The 21,317-nt window shown below is 37.8% G+C and overlaps 1 protein-coding gene across 3 annotated transcripts in view; it reads left to right on the top strand.

Moving 5' to 3' along the window:
* Positions 1 to 21,317, top strand: part of polrmt (polymerase (RNA) mitochondrial (DNA directed)) — a 70,135-nt gene that overhangs the window by 25,344 nt on the left and 23,474 nt on the right. For 2 of the 3 annotated variants that reach the window (XR_011354437.1, XM_069928167.1), the window contains exons 5-12: positions 149 to 335; positions 2,639 to 2,788; positions 3,320 to 3,487; positions 6,024 to 6,194; positions 7,298 to 7,537; positions 15,759 to 16,547; positions 17,425 to 17,547; positions 19,567 to 19,689. Coding sequence is in view for 2 of the 3 variants with exons in the window: in XM_069928167.1 (XP_069784268.1) it covers positions 149 to 335; positions 2,639 to 2,788; positions 3,320 to 3,487; positions 6,024 to 6,194; positions 7,298 to 7,537; positions 15,759 to 16,547; positions 17,425 to 17,547; positions 19,567 to 19,689 (1,951 nt within the window). In the remaining variant the exon portion in view is untranslated. The remainder of the gene's footprint in view (positions 1 to 148; positions 336 to 2,638; positions 2,789 to 3,319; positions 3,488 to 6,023; positions 6,195 to 7,297; positions 7,538 to 15,758; positions 16,548 to 17,424; positions 17,548 to 19,566; positions 19,690 to 21,317) is intronic. The other variant, XM_069928168.1, reaches the window with a different exon arrangement.

Below are 21,317 nucleotides of genomic sequence, written 5' to 3'. Positions count from 1 at the left end.
ACCACGGACACTACCTTTGACTTTCTTCTTGCACTGTAGATTTATTTTGAAATTAATTTATAGCAATATTTTCACTGTAATACAGCTGTGACAATAAATTCTGATTCAGTTGTAACTACTAATTATTGCTATGAAATTTTGTTTGTAGGTGTATTCAACAGCTGGAGGAAAATGGCTTCAAACTTCAAGATTTATTTAAAACTTGTGTATTCCGTAAAGATGAGAGAAAAATGGTAATGAAAGCCATTCGTGTTGTAAATCCCAATTTTCAGCTCTTGTCTGAATCCGAAGGAGCGATCTGTCAGTCTCCATTGGTGACACATTTTTATTCAGAGGTATGTATGAGAGAATGATGCTACAAGGGTAAATTATTTCAACCAGTTTAATTTACCAGGCAAAATTGTAATAAGTACTCAAAATTTAAATTGCTCCTCAAATATATTGACTGATAATGAATATAAAGCCAGCAGTTGGTGGATCTCCTATAATGTAGCTAAGAACTAAAAACCTGATTACTGAAATTTGTCTTGCAATTTCTTTAGTGATGTTCCTGCCAACCATCATGTATTTATGTTGCTGTTTTGTGACAAATAGCCCTGCATTAGTTACAAAGGCAACTGTGGCTCTTCAGAAAATGTTAAGGTATTTGGGTGTCAGATAAATGGGCAGGCAAGTTGGGGACTACCTGTAGATTTATTCAAACACAATAAATGACAGGTTGTATATTTTGAAAACATCCTTTTTGTTGATTATGCACACTTTGTGTTTATTGTATTCCTGGAAACTTGCTACCAAAAGAAATGATTAATTGTATTAGACACATCCTAGATGATATAATTCACCTGGTTAATTGTCTGAACAAAAACATGTAAAGCATGTTCATACAATTTTCTCCTAAAAAGGGATGTAGAAACTCTGCTATTGCTGTTTGGTCAGCGACCCATTGCCTACAAAGGTGTGTGGGGTTCATCACACTCAAACTATTCAACTATTACTTGATGTGTGTTATTTCGGGAGATGCTTAGAAATTATTTGAAAAACCTGTCAAAAGACCATTGGGCATTCCAGCGTGGAGCCAAAGGATTCACGTTGAGGCCCATTCGTCTCATACTGACCATCTGAAACTCTCTTATTCAGGAAACATTTATTTATATGTATATACAAATACTTGTCCTGCATTTGTATTGTATGTGTGTGTGTGTTGTCTGTTTGTGTGCCTGCGTGTTTTGCACTGAGGTTTAAGGAACACTTTCATTAAGTTATACTTGTGCAATCAGATGACAATAAATGTGACCTAACTCGCCACTTGCAGTGCATATATTGCTAGAAGAACATAGTAACGAGGTCTTCAGCTCAGTGCAACTGTTGCATATCGCAGGGGTGCAAAATGTTTTCAGTGGTCGCAAGGGCCAAAAACAAGATGTAGGCTGGGGTGAGGCAGAATAGATTTTGAATTCATTGTACTGACACATCCAAGATGATCAACAATACCACCTATTGAATATTGAAGCTTGAAATAGTTTTGGACAAAATAAGTTATCATCTTTTTGATACTGTTTCAGCATTAAAATGCACAATTTTAGTTCCTGCTTTGTGAAAACTAAATGTTATACAGGTATACCCCACTTTACGAAAATAGAGTGTTCCTATGAAACCTTTCATAAGCCGAAATGGCGTAAAGTGAAGACCCATTCATTACTATTAAAAGCTATTTTCGTAAAAGTGAAAACCCATTCTTTCGGGGAACGAACACGGATTTCTTTGTAAAGTGGAGTAGCTGTACTAGACGCGAGTGGATTCTAACTGCACACATTGGATATGTCTTACTTGGTCCTTTTAACATAGTTACAGTGAAGTTACTTGATACTGCTTGCTCTGAAGGCAAATCATAATTGAAATGTATCTTTAAATGATTAATAATGCGACTTGGAAATGTTTGCAATCAGGACAGCATATGTCTTGGCTTTATTGGTCTTTTGAACAGATGAGAAATATGCTAGTTTGTTGCTCTCAAATAAAATAGTAATCCCTCAGTGTCTGGTATAAATGATTATTGACCTCTAAGGCATATTGACTGCAGGTTTAGAAAGTGTATACTGGTAGGTGTCTAAGTCATTTCTAATTCTGAGTGAAATAGTTTCTAAATCAACTCCATAGCATGTGCTGCAATTTGTACTTGGCTACAAACTGCATCCAAGAAGCAGGCTGAAGTTGGTCTGCACCATGAAATTCTTACTTTCTTTAATGTTGATCCGTTTGAACGCAGCCTTCTATTCCTAGTTTGTATGACAAAGTGAAGTGCTAAATTTCAAAAGCCTAATCCAGTATTAATGTGATTTTAATTTGTATTATTGTTGCAATCTTTACCCAAATAATTTAAGCCTTGGATAATATATATTCATAATTCTAATTTTTTTTAAAAGAGACAAAGGTACCAAAATTTGCAGTTGTATTCACATAACCAAATGAATAGTGCTTTCCAGTAGCTTATCCACAAATTAACGAGCCATCTTGAATTCACTTCCACAAGTTGTCATGCTGGGAATTCACTTTATAGCCTCTTGGGACACATCCTGTTGAATACATTATGCTATTGAAAATTACATTTACCTGTACTAAGATTTGTGCTTTATTTTAGATTGGGGCTTTCAAGTACCCCAAATTGGATCTCTGTGTTGCAGAACTGAAGGAGAGATTTGACAGACAGCTAAAGAAGGAGCAAGCAGATACTATCGTGATTGATTCTGTTGAAGTAGTAAAGCCCATAACGGAGAAGATGAAAAGAATGGTACCTGTGCTTTTAATGTGTTCTGGCTTTATGGCAGGGAAGTGGGAAGAATTAGTTAACCTTCAAATCAGAAGAATTATTATTTAATTTAGTTCTTGAGTACATCTCTAAAATTCCCCACAAAATCTACTGTGTGGTCTAAGTGTCTTTGTTTTTTGCTAATCATGACCATGAAGATCATGGTGTTGGTAGAGCTGCTTTCTATTGTCACTGTCGAAAAAATAATTCCTCATCTGTTATCTCTTCAGTGTTAGATTTGTATTGTTACACATTATTCAAAGTAATTATGTCAGATTTACTTGAATATATTCCCTTTTTAATTACATAAATTCAGTTCAAATTCAGTAATTAAATCCATAACATTATTGATTTCTCGGTAATTCTGCAATTTTAAGGTTGGAGAAAAGTTTGTAATGAGAGCTTCAAATCTATTGACATGAATAATAATTCAATTGCTTTCAAAAGCAAAAGATGTTCTGTTAGTTATGTGTCTTGATGCATGTTAACTGAAATTATATTGGTTAAAATCAGCGGAAGCGACTGGCAGATTTTCGTGCCAAGTGGCAAAAATCTCTACTGCGGGCATTTCGTGAATGCAAATTCCATTTGGTTGCCAAAAGGAATTATCCCTGGAGAGTGAATCTCTATCCTTACCTCTGCGTGCTTGGTGATGAGGAGTACGTGGACATTATGTTACAGGTATGAAAGAGGTTTCATCTGTCTCATAATTTTATACTCTGAAGTATTTGAGTATTTTCAGGAGTTAAGGACTGCACAGTTGTATAATCGCTTCGAGTTTGAATTCAGCCCAGTAGTTGGGAAATTAATTGATCTGACTTTTATCTATTCTATTATCTCAGATTCCAGCTAAGTGATTGCCTAGGATGGAGTTGTGGAGAAAAGGCACCACAGTGATGACTGATGTTAATACAAAATAATTCATTGTTGGGTTTACATTATTGAGGCTTTGTAGTATTCCTTTTTCTAAGAAGGAAGACCATTCATCATTGTTTCCATGTCAATATCTGAAAAAAAAGGTTAAAGAATAGGAAAGCTAAAGGCAGATTAAACCAATCATTCTCAACCTTTTTTTGGCTATCGCCCATGAGGACTCTGCTCAAAGTTAATGGAACCCCCCTCCCTGTGAAACAGTCAAGTTTAGTTGGTTTCTTCTGTACTTCTCTCCTACCAACTACATAATAAACCATCACAAATATTTTGTGATTTACTTCCTTTAAATGTGCTACGATCCTTGGGCCATATGACCCCCATTGAGAATGGGTGACCATTATATGTTGAGTGAAATTGTATTGTTTTACATAAAATTGAATTTTTGCTGATCTTTACAATCTTCCAATATTTTACACCATTGTATGCAAGTCTGGACTAATGTGTTGTGTATTGAAATGTTGCATGATGCTTCAGAGAGAAAGGTGATTGTCACTGATTGAGTAGATGGAAAGGAGTTTGGGGCAAATCTGGATTGGAAGGTGGTAAGGTGAGGAATTCATAAGTTTAGGTCATGTTACTTTAGATGGGGAGCTTTTGACATTTAAGAAAATCTGAATACCAAAATAGTACACTAAGTTCTGGGAGAACATGTACCTTCTGAATTGGGTAATGCCAGAGCTTTTGACAAAGACCAAACAGAATACTTTAGGCTGCCAATGTTAAACTGGAGGAATGGCTGACAGCTCATCATTCTAAGCAGAAGGGCAGGATATGAACAAGAAGATAACACTATACATGATATTGCTGATCATAATACATATGAAATCTGACACTACACATGGAAAGTGCCACCGAGATGATGGGTAAACAAGGGATTGAAGGAAAATTGTGGTCCAACTATGGGGTTTTCTGAAGGAGACCAAATTGAGCAAAGACTCTTGTGGATGGCATTTGCTTGTTTGAGAATAGATGAGGATGGAATGGGAGTTTAACATGTAGGTCTCATTTAATGGATTGGAGAGGTGTTCAAGGAGAGAAGATAAGCTTAGATGCAGGATATTTTGGGTGGCTTGGGTGCATGCAGTTCTCGCCTGATACTAATTTGGAAGCTGCTTGCAAAGAAGAATTTTTTTTAGAAATATTGTTGTTGCATAAATAGCTTATTTGACAATAGATTTGAACATAAATTTCTCTCTCCAATAATGATCAGCCAGAATTTTCAAATACATTAAAGTCAATTTAAAATTGACTTTTTAAAAAAATGCTTATTTTAGAATTTTGAAGTGATGGTTTATAATATTGGAGCTTCTATGTGAATAGCAACAAAAATAAAATGTTTTAATACAGTCTTCAAATATGGCAATAAAGTACCTGTCAAGAAGCCAAGACCATAAGAACTGTCCTTTAGGCCACCCTTTTTCAACGGAGGCCATGCAATCCCCCCTGGAGACCACACCACATTTAAGGAGGACCATGGACTGAACCAACCAATTTTCCCTTGCAACCGTGCCTGCCTGTCCCGCATCGGACTTGTCAGTCACCAACGAGCCTGCAACAGTCGTGGACATACCCCGAAGCCAAGCCAAAGAAAAAAAAAGGACTGAAATCTTAAAGTATTGTTTTATGTAGTCCATAGAAGCATGGAAGAAACCAACTAAACTTACCTGCTTCACAGGGAAGGGGTCCCATAAACTTTAGAGTCCTAAGATGGCCATAACCAAAAACAGGTTGAGAATGGCTGCTCTAGGCCATTATTTAGCACTGTTTAATGCATTCGAATTCAGGGCACAGACTCAACCTTTCAATAGTTGACCTCCAAATTGCTTAATAACAGAACAAAAATTGGATGGTTCAGTCAGCCATTGCCATTGACTAAAACATGATGGAATTATATGTGAGAGAACATAATAAATGACATAATTATCTCAATGTTGAAAGATTTTCTCATTATTTTTGATCATTCTGAATGAAGAAATGTGTACTTTTGTGGAATACTGTAAAACCCTTGGTATTCGACGCCTATAAGGATTGGTAGATGCTGGATAAGTTTATTTTCCAGTTGCTCAAGATTGTGTATTGCAGTTTATTTTCTATTTATTTTCTGCAGTCTTTTTTGGCCTGATGCTGAAGGCTACTGGATGCCTGAATTCTGGATAACAGGGGTTTTACTGTTTAAGGAATAATGATTCTACAGCTATAATTTTGACTTTGATCTATTGGAACTATTTAACTACTAAAAAAGATTTAAAGATGTCTAATATTTAATTCCCATGCTGATTTTCAGTGTATTGCCAATATCCCTCCAAATGGAGAGGCATTAGTGATAATTGCAAAACAATTGGGTAACCGAGTCTACAACAAGTATTCAATAAGAAAGAAGCTTAAAGACGAGATGGTGAACAAAATAAGAGACATTTATCATGCCTATGCTGAGCTGTTGGCAGAGGATACTGAGGTATAATTGACTAAATAATTTGTTTTGAGTAAAAATGTTATTTTTAATATAAAAAGATGGTTTGAATTGTTATAATAACATGATTTTAAAAAAATACAAGAAAATGTAGCAAGAAGTAAAATGCAGAAGTCTGCAGACAAGTGGTTAAAGTAAAAACACAGTGCAAAGTCAGCAGATCTTTATATAGCAAAGGTAAAGATACATAACCAATGTTTCAGGCTTGAGCCCTTCATAAAGTCAATATAGCAATCTTTTGGATTGCAGGCTACAGTCCTTCAGCAGCATTGTGAATCAAGAATGTTTTTCTGCTTTAACATCCCATCTGGAATTAAAAACATTTCAAGCACTTTTAATTATATTTGTGTAATATAATTACACTCTAAATTTATAAAAAATGAGATTGAAGTTTGCCTGTCAGTTTGTTCAGAAGTTTCTCAGTGAACAGCACAAAGAATGAATTTCATATTAACTCTCATGAAAAGTAGAAAGGGTTAAGGTATGTTTCTTGGATTAGAGAATAGTTAAATGGTAGTTGCTTATAGTTTCTTGATCGTTTGATATACTTTTTCAAACAGCACGTGTTAAAGATGCAGTTTGGCAAACAAGAATAATGTAAAAGACCTGAGGGGGCACAGGCAAATTCAGGCCAGACAGATGAGCAAAAAATGGAGTTTGCTGCAGGGCTGTCTGGAATAATGCATTTTGAGAAGAAAAGTAAGCCATACGGAATATAAGAAAATTCTGAACAGATGCAGAAAATATTGGCGACCCTCAGCAGACCAGGCAGATTTGTTCTGATCTGAAGTGTTATCCCTGCTTCTCCTTGCATGCACACATTGCTTGTCCAGCTAAGTTGTTTCAGTATGATCTGTTTCTATTTTAGATTTCCATTTTTGATATACAAAATGCTAAATAGTGCGAGGGAGTTAATAGGGTTGCAAATATATAATTGGATGCAAGATTAGATAAACCATATGAAGGAGATTGGATTTTAGTGATATTAAAAAGGCATTAGTGGGTAAATTCCACCTGCTTTTGACCTTTTGTTTCTTTGCTTGTGATACACGATGAACATGTTTCTTAAATTTATGTTTCAATTTCAGTTAAACAACTTCCTGCCTCGTGAATACATGAAACAACTGGAAGGAGAAATGAATTCAGGTCCTTCACTGTTCAGTGAAGATTCTTCCTGGTCACATGTTCTGATTGTACAGTTGGGAACTCATCTTGTGAATCTGATGGTTCATGAGATTAAAATCCCCATATTCACCCAAAACCAAACTAATGAAAAAAATCTAATTCCTGCTTTGTACCACATGTACAGCTTTCGCAGTAACAAACAGGTAAGATAGTGTTCTAAGTTTTCTTTTGGATTTTGAATGGATTTGTTATGTTATTTTGAATAATATATATTAATCCATGGCCTTGCAAGTTGAATTATGAGGAGAGGTTTTCTTTTACATATTATGATTATTTAATGAAGTTTCTGACCCAGAAGGACTTGTATTTTCCCCTTATGACCTCAGGACCTCACAGTTCTTCACAGCTCATAATACCTTATGAAGTGTAGTCATTATATGGTAATGCAAGAAATCTGATGATGATGAGTTTATTGTTCTACACATTGTAGAATGTCCATAAGCACCAAGATTCTTGCCACAGACGAACAGATACTTGTAAAGGAAAGCTAGATTAGTAAACTAACTGCATTAAATTGAAAGAGATAACAAATAAATAGATAGATATTCACAATAATCCTAGTTCCAAAAACTTACAATAGTGCAGACAGTCCATAATTAGTGCACCAAGGGCAGATTCAAGAATCTGATAGCTGTCGCAAAGAAACTGTTCTTGAACCTAGATGTGCACTTTTCAGGCTTTTGTACCTTCTGCCCAAAGACACCAGTGAGAAGAGGTTGTGACCAGAGAGATGGAGGTCCTTTATAATGTTGCTGCCTTTTTGAGGTAGCACTTCACAATAGTTGTCATCAATGGATGGCAGGTCTGGGACTGTTAATGGACCTAGCTATGCTTTATACCTTCAGCAGCCTAAATGCAATGGCAGGGTTTGCCTAGAGTTGGCAGGTGATGGCCACAGCAAGGTATGAGTCAATTACAGCTATCTGATCCATTATCCCTTGTGTGTTACGATTCCTTTATGTTAAGTGTTATTGAAAGTGCGATTTATTTATTTATCGCCTGTTGCCGGAGAGGAATAAGTTTGTAACCTGATTCTCAAAAGTTTGTGGTATGTTCAATTGTCTTCAAAGCCTATAAAATGGATATCAATAACTCACTTTCAGAACCAAGTCAAATAAAATGAGTATGTACTACTGCAATTATAAAGGTTATTTAAGAATTTTTGAAACGTCTGATAATTAACAAATCTCAATCTCATTTTGATTAATTTGTGGGTTTTTACTGAACTAGAATCCATTTGGAGATTAGCAGTGGCATTTAAAAGAGTTCCATGGTACATTAGATAATGGAGAGAAAAATGCTATAAATATGAAATAAAAACAATTTTACAAAATGTACTTCTGCTCTTTGGCATCTGGGGGAAAATGTGGCCATTCAGATTTCTGATGTTAGCCCAGATGTGCCTTCAGAATAGTGAAAGCCCATTTGTTTTGTATCTATTCTTGAACTTGGTCCTACTGTGATAGAACCAAAATACTATCAAAGACTGACACGCAAATTACATATTTATGTATTTTGATTCTGTCTTCACCAATAAGAACACAACCTTCCAGTAATATTGCGGAACATGGAACCTAAGAGGGAGGAAATGAATGAAAGCTGTGTGGGTACAAAATTGTTGTTTAAACTATTATTGAGATAAATCTACATATCCCTCTAAACCTATCCTATCCATGTATCTTTCCAAATGGGCTAAAGAAATCAAGAGATAGAGGAAGAAAACAGAAAAAGGGTAATTATATTGAATGGTGGAATAGATTCAAAGGGCTGAATAGCCTACTTTAAGCCTACTTTGTTGCAACAAAGTACAGAATTTCAGGGTGTTGACACAGAGGTGATGAAAGAAAAATGAGTAATGGCACAAATGTTAACTTTCTTGACCTTTCACCATTGAGTGTTGCAGCTCAAGGGCAAATCCCTTTTGCAGGTGGGAATGGTGACAACTCATCTTGTTAAGCCCATTCTTGCCACAAGAACTATTTCTAAGGGCTTGTGGGCAATGTTGGTATGCTTGTTTCCTGCAGATGGCACCTGTTTTATAGAGTGGGAAGTTTGGGAAAAGCAATTCTTCAGGCTACGATCAGGGTTATTGAACACTTCCTTGTAGAACAAGATTTTACACAATTGTTCACTCCACTGACCGATCTTTCTTTTTTTTGTTGGATTAAGACGTTTCCAAATATCTACTAAATTAAGATCTTTCATCAACTCTTGGACCTGAATTGCCATCTTGGATTTTTTAACTTTCTTCAGAGATTTATCTAATAAAGGTTCCAAAACACAATTAAAATCACCACCAACTAAAATATTATCATTAGCCTGACCCAAACATAAAAATGCATCCGAAATAAATACTTCATCATCTGCATTTGGAGCATAAATATTAAGTAAAGTCCAAAGTTCATTAAAAATCTTACAATTCAATTTAAGAATACATCCTGCCTTTTCTTCCATTGATTGTAGTTCAAAAGATAAATTTTTATGTATCAAAATTGCTACACCTTTAGCTCTAGAATTAAATGAAGAAGAATATACATGCCCAACCCAGTCCATTTTTAATTTCACGCTTTCCTTCACATTCAAATGTGTTTCTTGTAAAAAGGCAAGATCAATTTTCATTTTCTTAATATACACCAAGACTCGCTTACGTTTAATCGTACTATTTAATCCTCGAACATTAAAAGTAGCAAACCTCAACTTTGACATATCTACTATTATTACTAAATACCAATAATATCTTTATAAAAAACTCTAATCAACGTATATAGACCCTCCAATAACAAAAATCACAAATTAAAAACTAAAAATTAAAAAAAAGATTAACAAAAAGAAAATTCCCCCCCCCCAAAAAAAAACTACCAAAAGGTAATCAGCCACCAGTGGCTGATGACTAGTAAAGAACTTAGTGCAAATCTCCCCCTCCCCAGCCAAACAGTCAGTAACATCAAAATATCATAATAACAAAAGAAAAAATAAAATAAGAAAATCCTTCCTTTCATCCAGAAGATTCCAATCTTGAAGATCCCATTTCAGAAGAAGTTGGACTCTTTCCATTCCCGTTTTTCCCATTTCTGTCATTTCTTCCGTTTCCAGAGCTACCAAATTTTTCTTTAGGAGATAATGGTGAACTACGTCTTTGTCCTCTTATATCTGGCAATGAATCAGCAAAAATCATTGCTTCATGATCAGTTTCAAAAAACCGAAATTGATAGTCTCCATAAAACACCTTCAACACTGCAGGGTAACGAAAAGTAGACTTATCACCTTTACACCACAAAACATCTTTAACTGGATTGAATCGATGTCGAAGTTGAATGTCATCTTGACTCAGATCAGGATAAAAAAAGACTCTGCTATTCTGAATCAATAATGGGGTTTGTTGTTGTCTTGCATTTTGTACTGTAAGTCGAAGTATTGCTTCTCTATCCAAATAACTCAAACATCGAATTATTTCCATTCTCGGGGGTTGACCAGCTGAGGGTGTTCTTCGTAAAGCTCAATGGGCTCTTTCCAGTACCAATCCCCCAGAGAAAAATTCTTGCCCTAATATTTGTGGAATCCAGTCTTTAAAGAAACGAAGAAGATCTTGTCTTTCTTTCTAGCTCCTTCTCACATTCTCCTAATTCTATGACTGATTTTTCCACCTTCTACATTTTTTGTGTGTTAGAAGCCACTTGTTGTTTACAGTCCAAAAAAGCAGTCTGAAATTTTTAAAATTCCTCATAAGATGCATTCACATGTGTCTTAACCATATTTAATTCTGAACTTATACCAGCATTCATATGAACCATTTCATTCATTTGAGATCTCAACAAATCCATTCAAGGTTTTATAACAGCTTGAATAATTGCATTCAATTGCATACACTGTGATTCAGTAAAGCTCAGCTCTCTCTGACATAGTGACAGAACAAGGTAACTGCAGCTCCTGCTGCAACTCAACAGAAGGCATTTTAAAAGTTTTACTGCGGGTCTGGACTCCCAGCGACGGCACCCCGACTTCCTCAGGGGGTCACCGCTGGTCTCCCCCCCGTATCTCATTGTTTTCTCATCAATGCACGAAGAAAAACGATTTCTTCAGATTGAAATGCTACCTGATGCATTTCCAACAATGGAGTCGTCTTTCTGCGCGCTCCCTCCATTGAAATCGAAAGGCTTTCCAAATCGGGGTCCACTTCTTGGGAACACGCACCTTCTTCCGGAGAACGAGTAATTCCAGCGCCATCCTTCATTTGGTGAGCAATAGATTTTTTTTTCAGCCCCCACAGGCGATCTTTGGGGTTTAGACAATGAAGAAATTGAGCGTGGGGCTGTATCAAGTCGTTGAGGCCCCAAATCTTCAGCACTTCGAAAATGTAACTTCTTTTGAACTTGAGGTTTAGTCTTTTTACCATTAGTGGCCATAATAATTCCTTAATACTTTAAACTAAAATTTTAAAAGTTTAAACTTGAAAACAAAGGGTTAAAAAATGGGTATTTAAAAGGCTGGCCAGAGAGGTGGAGATTGCACGTCTAGACTCTACGCCATCTTGCCATGCCTCCCCCGCCCACTGACAGATTTTTATTGACTCATTGTATTATTGAGGGTGAATTGATGTGAGGTTAGGCACACCGCCAGTGAGCTGATATCGCCTCAAACCGTGCATCTTGGCGCCTCACAGTTCAGTGGGCAGCAACCTCCTTTGAAGAAGACTGCAGAGCCCACCTCACTGACAAAAGACAAAGGAGGAAAAACCCAACACCCAACCCCAACCAACCAATTTTCCCTTGCAACCGCTGCAACCGTGTCTGCCTGACCCGCATCGGACTTGTCAGCCACAAACGAGCCTGCAGCTGACATGGACATTACCCCCCCATAAATCTTCGTCCGCGAAGCCAAGCCAAAGAAAGAAAGAAGACAAATATGTTGTACCTTGAATGTATTTTTTCATCTAATATGCATGAATGTACAATTCAAGAGCAGAAATAGATCATAGAAGCATAGAGTGCAGAAAAAGGCCCTTCGGACCTTCTGTGTCGAACTATCTTTCAGCCTAGTCCCACTGACCCTCTCCAAGTCCATAGCCCTCCAAAACCATCCCATCCATGTACCTGTACAAATTCTTCTTAAACATCAAAAATTGATTCCGCATTCACCACTTCAGCTGGCAGCTCGTTCCACACTCCCACCATTCTCTGTGTGAACTCCTTTCACACTTAACCCATGTCCTCTGGTTTGTATCTCACTTATCCTTAATGGAAAAAGCTTATCTACATTTACTCTGTCTACACCCCTCATAATTTTAAATAGCTCTCAAATCTCCCCTCATTCTTCTACACTATAGGGAAAAAAGTCCTGAACTGTTTAACCTTTCCCTATAGCTCAGTTCCTGAAGTCCAGGCAACATCCTAGTAAATCTTCTCTGCATTCTTTCAATCTTATTGATATCTTTCCTGTAGTTAGGTGACCAAAACTGCACACAATACTCCAAATTTGGCCTCACCAATGTCTTGTATAACTTATCATAACATCCCAACTCCTGTACTCAGTGCTTTGATTTATGAAGGCTAATATGCCAAAAGCTCTTTTTACAACCCTATCTACCTGTGATGCCACTTTCAGAGAACTACGTATCTGTATTCCCAGATTCCCCTTTTCTACTGCACTCCTCGGTACCCTACCATTTACCATGTATGTCCTTGAGCCTGCTCTGCCATTCAATAAAATCAAGACTAATCTGATAGTAACATAAAGAATCTGTATAGCTCTATCTTAAAAGTATTTAAAGATTCTGCTTCCGTAGTTGTTTGAGGAAGATTTCTTAAGACCCATGATAAGTCTGAGAAAGAGGGGAAAAAAAGGTCCAATTTCAGCCATAGTTTTAAATAGTGATGCTTAGTTCTGGATTATCCTACATCCACCCTGTCAAGACCACTGAGGATATGTGTTATTTATTTTGATTGAATTGCATTTATTTTATTTTCTGTGTGGCCAGAAAATGTAAAACTCATCCTGGGCTACTAATGGCAAATAACACACAAGTAATAGAGGAAACAGATTTGGATATATATCAGGGACCCAGATCTCTACAAAAAGTCCAGGTAAAGCCTGCTGAAGGCTATCTCCGAAACAAAGTGACAATTTCAGATACACGTCAGCTATGGCGGGATGAGGGCCATTACAGCCAACAAAGCAAGGCTGAATGCCATAGATGGCTGTGATGCTTCATTACCTAATGAGCTGACACCTTCTCTGTCTGCTTTGAGAAGGAGAGCCCAACAGTGCCTACGAGAATTTCTGAAAAGGCTGAGGACTCTGTGATATCTGACTGTGAAGGAGATGTCAGAACATCATTCAAGAGACTGAAGTCTCACAAGGCTTCAGGTCCTGATGGTATTCCTGGCAGGGTACTGAAAATCTGTGCTAAACAACTAACTGGAATGTTCACAGACATTTTAAACCTCTCATTGCTGTAGTTGGAGATTCTGACATCCTTCAAAAGGGTATCAATCATCCTGGTGCCCTAAAAGAGCAGTGCAAGCTGCTTCAGTGACTATCATCTACTGTGATGAAATGCTTTGAAAGGTTGGTCATGGCCAGAATTAACACTTGCCCAAGCAAAATTCTGGACCCACAGAAATTGGCCTATCTTTGCAATCACTCCACAACAGACACAATATCACTGGCTCTCTACTCAGCTCTGGATCACCTCGAAAACAGCAACTCATGTATACGGCTGCTCTTCATAGACTACACCTCAGCCTTCAACAGCATTATTTCCTTGGTGCTGGTTAAGAAGCTCCAAACGCTGGGCCTCTGTAACTAGGTCCTTGAATTCCTCATCAGAAGACCACTGTCAGTATAAATTCGAAGCAGTGTCACCTCCTTGCTGATCATCAACACAGGTGCACCCCATGGATGGTGCTTAGCCTACTGCTCCACTCACTATGCACCCATGACTGTGTGGCCAGGCACAATTCCAAGACTATCTACAGATTTGCCGATAGCACAACAGTTGTCGGCAGAATCACCAACAGCAATGAGGAAGTGTACAGGAGGAAGATAGATCAGCTCGTTGAGTGGTGTCATTGTCAATAACCTTGCGCTCAGTGTTAGCGAAACCAAAGAAATGATTGTGGACTTCAAGAGGATGTCGAGAACACTATCTAGTCCTCATCAGGGGCTCAGTAGTGGAGAGGTTCAAGAACTTCAAATTCTTGGGTGTCAACATCTCCGAAGATCTGTCTTGGAGCCTCCATGTCGATTCCATCATGAAGAAGGCTCGCCAGCGACTTTTTTTGACAGGTCATTTCAGCCCATGTGTCCGTGCCACCCAATTTACATCCAGTTAACCTACACCCCTGGTATGTTTTGAACAGTGAGAGGGATCCGGAGCCTCCAGGAAAAACCCATGCAGACACAGGGAGACATACAAACTCCTTACAGACAGCATGGGATTAGAACCCCGGTCCTGATTGTTGGCGCTGTAAAGGCATTGTGCTACTTTGTGAAGTGTTACTTTGTGAAGTGTTACTTTGTGAAGTGTTTGAGGACATTCGATATGTCACTGAAGACTCAAACATTTGCAGGTGTACAGTGAAGAGCATTCTAGCTAATTGCATCACTGTCTGGTATGGAAGGGCCAACACTCAAGACAAGAAAAAATAGTTCATTCAGCCTACGACAACACAGGCACCAGACTTCATTCCATTGAGGACATCTGCAAGAGACGGTGTCTTGAGAAAGTAGCCTCTATCCTCAAAGACCCCCACCAGCCAAGTCATACACTCTTCACTCTGCTACCATTGGGGGAAAAGGTACAAGAGCCTAAAGACAAGCACTCAACAGCACGGCACAAGGACAGCTTCTTCCCCATTGCCATCAGATTCCAGTATAATCAATGAACCAAAGACACTGTCTCACTTTGACTTTCGTGCACTATTTTTATTTTTTGTTGGAAGGTGGTTTCTAGGAACGTATGCCCTATGATGCTGCTATACACCAATGAAATTCATGGCTTGTTCATGCCAATAAATTCTGATTCTGATTGTATAAGGGCATTTCTTATCACCTGGGTCCTTGGGCAAAATACATAATAGTAGGATACTAGAATCATGTGGATAGTGACTCCATTCATATTTTACCATGTTATGTAGCAGTGGAGCATCACAAATAATGGAGGGACTGCACCAAGGAGTAAACTGCAGAATGTTCAAAAACAATCGACGGGAGTAGAAATTTGCACGTGAAATAAAATGTAAATTATTAATGTTAAGGTAGAAAATGATAGAGATGTGGAGATAATTTTGTCATTTGACATGAACAAAAGCAGGAAAAAAATTAACAAATTGGGATAACATGTGAGAATTTCTTTTTCTTTTGCAGATTGGTTTCATCAAGCCTCATCCTATTCTTACTCAAAATCTTGAAGAAGCTGCAGAGACCACTTTAATCTTTGACTCTAGTGTCATGCCAATGGTGTGTCCTCCCATCCCATGGACCTCTCCTCGGTTTGGCGCCTATGTTCTAACCCCCACCAAACTGATGCGGTGCATGGAAGGGGCTCTTCAGCACCAGTTACTTTTGGAGAAGTGCAACAGTTGTGACTTGCATGTGGTATTGGATTCCCTAAATCAACTTGGGAACTGTGCTTGGAAAGTGAATAAACCAATTCTTGATTTAATTATCTCTATTTTCAATGACAAAGGTAGCGAGAAGCTAGAGATTCCGCCTCCACTTTCTGAAGCGCCAGACATGCCCAAGTATGATTCAAAATGCGACATGAGTTCAGCAGCAAAGTCTTCACTGAAGAGAAAAATGGCTTGGGTCAGGAAAAAATCAGCTGAAATGCACAGCCTTCGAATGGATGCCCTTTATAAGCTCTCCATAGCCAATCACGTCAGAGATGAAATATTCTGGTTTCCTCACAACATGGATTTTCGAGGAAGGACATACCCTTGTCCACCCTATTTCAATCACCTCGGCAGTGATGTTACTCGTGCTGTTCTGTTATTTGCAGAAGGAAAGCCATTGGGAGAACATGGGCTAAATTGGTTGAAAATTCATCTTGTTAATTTGACTGGGTTTAAAAAATCGTGTTCCCTCAAAGAGAGACTTTCTTTTGCTAACAATTTCATTGATGATATCTTGGATTCAGCGGATAATCCTTTAACGGTAAGTGAAAATTTGCTCAAATATGCCTCTTGTTCACGTGGCTGAATCGCAGAAAGTACATTTTATAAATGTTCCTATTACTGTTTGAAAAGAATATCTAAAAGTGAGAGAGTGGAATGTATTTCCCCTGAAGGCTGAAGTAATGAAGTAGCAAATGATTCCTCCCTCTGCATGTGAGGCTATCTCCTGAGGCAGGAAATAATCCACAGCAAAAAGGATATATGTTGGTATATTTACACAGAAACTTTGAAATTATTCAAAATTAGCATTACATGTAGTCATTTACACAGGGCACTTTTAGACACAGCCTTCCTATGTTGTGGAGTTTCTCAGAGGGGGAATGTTGTATTCATTATGCCTGTTTCTAATGGAGTGGTTGTGGTGATTTTACACTGCAGCCACTCCATATAAATGTGCAAGGGTCCAATTACATAATAAATTCCATTTTGACATTTTTACACTGCCACTAGAGCAGAAAATTTCCTGAAACTTTCTGCTCTTCAGCAGCTGCGTAAAAAGTGCCTTAGGATGAACTAGGCAGGTGTCATACTCCGTTTTTTTTGTATCATCAGCTAATTCAACTATAGACTCAGGAAACCTTACCTCCCTAAAATTTTGGATGATTTCATATTTACAGGGAGAAGAATAATGGTGGTTGGGAAGGAGACCAAGGATTATTTGAATCTTGAGTTGACAAAACCTTGCATTAAAAAATGCTCCTTTAAAAGAAGAACATGTTTTTTTTTTCCCCATTGTAATAGTATAAATATTATTTTTGATTTAAATAAACTATCCAAAAAGAGACAGAGAGATAAAAGTGTGGGGAATTTGTCCTCGATTAAAGCTATTTACATAAATTGCTGTTTGTGTTCCCCAGGGGAGGAAGTGGTGGATGAATGCAGATGAGCCTTGGCAAGTTTTAGCTTGTTGCACAGAGATAGCACATGCATTGAGGTCACCCGATCCAACAAAATACATATCCTATTTTCCAGTTCATCAGGTAAGTTCTGAAATATTTGGAAAAATATACAATTGAGATTTTATACCAGCAGAAAAAGTTATTTTTGCAGGAAAATTGCTTCCAATGGAAGATTAACAAATTGGAAACAATTAAATCCAAATTAGTTTAGAATGTAGTCGAGCATCGGAATAGACTTTCAACCAACAATGTCTACAGTGTTTCACTGCTTTTTGATTGGGTAGGCACTAATTGAGGAAAGAAGATCAGAATGAACCATTTAGATCTTCAAATTCAACATTTTTCAAGAATTTTGTGTTGTCATTTTTATAGAGTTTGGAAGAATGAGATTTCAATACCATTGAAATTTACATCATTTTTTCTGGCTCAACATGCTGGTTTCCCCTGACAGAGGAGACGAGAACGAATCATAAATTATCTAAATTTCATTCTGAGACATGGAGAAAGTTTCATTAGATATTGAGGAATTGTCGACAATATCTACCCAGAGGATTGTGATGACGCTGTGATTATTGCGCAATACCCAACAGAGCTGGAGAAACTTAGCAGGTTGTACAGTATCCATAGGAAGTAAATATATGTAACCAACGTTTCTGGCTGAGCCCTTTGTCAAGGATTCCCTTCTTGACCTGCTAATTATCTCCAGCATTTGTGCATTACACAGATTTCTAGACATTAAGAGAGTCAAAGGGATAATGCAGAAAAATGGAGGTGAGAGGAAGCAGAAGATTGGGCCATGATTTTGTTGAATGGCTGGCAAGTTACTGCAATTGTAATTCTTGTACAATCTAGGAAAATTATCTTTTTGCTGCAAAAGTATGTCAAGGTTTTAACATTTTTCTAATCTTTGTGTGTAATTGTTGGGAGGTATTGGCTGAGATAATACCAGTAAAGATCAGCAGTTTAGAATAGAACCACTCATATGTTCCCATCTAAATGGAAGCAGTAACTTGGACTTGCACACACATGCCAACAAATAAAGAAGTCTCATAATTAATGACTGATTTGGATCAACAAATATTCACTGCCACATTGATTTCCATTAGGAATTTTTGATCATAGATGAAAAATGTGTTGGTTTAATGTACAGTTTTTAGTTGTTTGTCGTTATGAATGTTTAGTCATTTGTTTTCAATATATTAATTATAATAATTAGGAACTTTTGAATTTTTAAATTTGTATTATATTTTGAATCTCTTCAAAATCCCTTGCAACTTTTGCAATTGGTGAAGCTAGGAATGGGGCTTTCTAAGCTTTTAAAAGTTTTTTGAGTTGCACTTCATTGTGGTATTTAAAGCCCAGAGACTGGAGTCCAGCTTACTTTAGACCAATGGTTTTCAAACTTCTCTCCCTCCCCTAAACTCACATTCCACCTCAAGTAATCCCTCAGCCATAAGTACTCTGTGATCAGTAAGTGATTTCTTAAGGTGGTATGTGAATGGAATGAAAAAGGCTTGAAACCACTGTTTTAATCGTCTCTAATTGACTCGTTATGTGCACAGTTTCATAACTCCAAAGGAAATGGGCCAATGACAATTTTTTATCAAGCAAAATATTTAAGTAACATTTGGGTCTAGAGCAGCGATTCTCAACCTTCCCTTCCCACTTACACACCACCTTAAGCAATCCCTCACCAATCACAGAGTACTGATGGTATAGGGATTGCTTAAGGTGGACTGTGAGTTTAGGGGAACAGTTTGAAAACCACTGCTTTAGACTATTGAGGCATCCAGTACTGATCAACACAAGTATGGGGAGAACACTGGATGGAGAGTTCTGGGGTAGTAAGTTACAGGGAAATATATTGTTCAATATGTAATCAAAACCTTCATGTCAATGAAGTAACCCAATGATATTGGTACTCTTAATTTTCCCTCCACCACCTTTGAAAACCACGTAAAGCAGATACAAATAGCAATGTGAAGATGTTTTATTTCATATTCCTGGCACATTTATAAACTGATTTTCCATAGTCGTCTATTGTCAGATTCCACCTGAACCAACTCATTGGAATTACTTTTGTATTTTGTCTTTTAACAGGATGGGTCTTGCAATGGTCTGCAACATTATGCTGCATTAGGACGTGATGCAATTGGTGCATCCTCTGTGAACCTAATGCCTTGTGAGGTGCCACAAGATGTCTACAGTAGAGTGTCAGAACAGGTCAGTGGATGAGCTGGAATTGTGACCTGTTCATTATTCACATTTCAAGACCTCTTGTGGGTGAGCCAGCGGCGTGCTGTCAAACTGATAATCTGTACACTATACTTTACATTTAACCAAAGGCAGAAAGGTGTTAGGAAGGCGGCACAGATAACGTAATGGTTAGCGTAACATGATTACAGCACCAGCTGGACTTGGGTTCAAATCCATCGTTGTCTGAGGAGTTTGTGCATTCTCCCCTGTGACCACATAGGTTTTCTATAGCTGCACCAGTAACCTCCCATGTTCCAAAGACTTACGAGGATAGTCACCTGGGTTTAAATGGGCAGGAAGGGCCTATTACCGTGATGAATCTCCAAATTTAAAATGTTGCAACGAAATGCAACAGATTGCATCTGTTCAAAAGAATTCTGTTTTGATTTTTTTAAGAATATTTAATTATCCTAACCCTAATTGGTGTGTAAAAACTAAATTGTACCAATACTCATGGAAAATATGAGAATTACAGTTATGTTCAAAATGTCCTTAGTCACGGGGGAAGTGCCGGAGGATTGGAGGGTGGCTCATGTTTTCCCGCTGTTTAAGAAAGGGTTCCAAGAATAAAGCAGGCCAGAATTATAGGCCAGTGACGTTGATGTCAGTAGTATGTAAATTTTTTTGAAGGCTTTCTGAGAGATAGGATGTATAGTTATTTGGACCGTCATCAGCTGATTAAGGACAGTCAGCATGGATTTGTACGTGGTAGGTCATGTTTAACAATCTTGTAGAGTATTTTTGAGGAAGTTACCAAGAAGGTTGATGAGGGAAAAGTTATGGATGTTGTCTATATGGACTTTAGTAAGGCCTTTGACAAGGTTTCGCATGAGAGATTGGTTCAAAAGGATAGGACACTAGGTATACATAGAGATGTTGCAAACTGGATTCAAAATTGGCTTGGCAGAAGAAAACAGAGATTGGTCGTGGATGGTTGCTTCTCAGACTGGAGGTCTGTGTCGAATGGTGTGCCTCAGGGATCTGTGTTGGGACCATTATTGTTTGTTATCTATATAAATGACCCGGATGATAACGTGATGAATTGGATCAGCAAGTTTGCTGATGACACAAAGATAAGAAGCACCGTGGAATGTGAGGAAGATTTTCAAAGATTGCAGAGAGATCTTGACTAGCTGTAAAATTGGGAAAATAAATGGTTGATGGAATTTAATGGAGACAAGTGTGAGGTGTTGCACTTTCAAAGAGCGAATCAGGGTAGGACGTACACAGTAAATGATAGGCCAAATAGGAGTGCGGAGGAGCAAAGAGATCTGGGGATACAGATATATTGTTCCCTGAAGGTGGTGTCTATGTGGACAAGGTTGTAAAGAAAGTATTTGGGATCTTAGCCGTTATAAATCTAAGTATAGAAGTTGGAATGTTATGTTGAAGTTATTCAAGTCATTGGTGAGACCACACTTAGAATATTTTGTGCAGTTCTGGTCGCCCAGCAGCAAGAAAGATGTCAATAAGATTGAACGAGTGCAGAGAAAATTTACTAAGATGTTGCCTGGTCTTCAGGAGTTGCGTTACACAGGTTAGGACTACTTGGAACAAAGGATAAGGGGAGACTTGATAGAGGTTTATAAGATTAT

Source organism: Narcine bancroftii, chromosome 3 (genome assembly GCF_036971445.1).
Source record: "Narcine bancroftii isolate sNarBan1 chromosome 3, sNarBan1.hap1, whole genome shotgun sequence".
Lineage (NCBI taxonomy): Eukaryota > Metazoa > Chordata > Chondrichthyes > Torpediniformes > Narcinidae > Narcine > Narcine bancroftii.
This window is presented reverse-complemented; position numbering and strand designations above follow the sequence as displayed.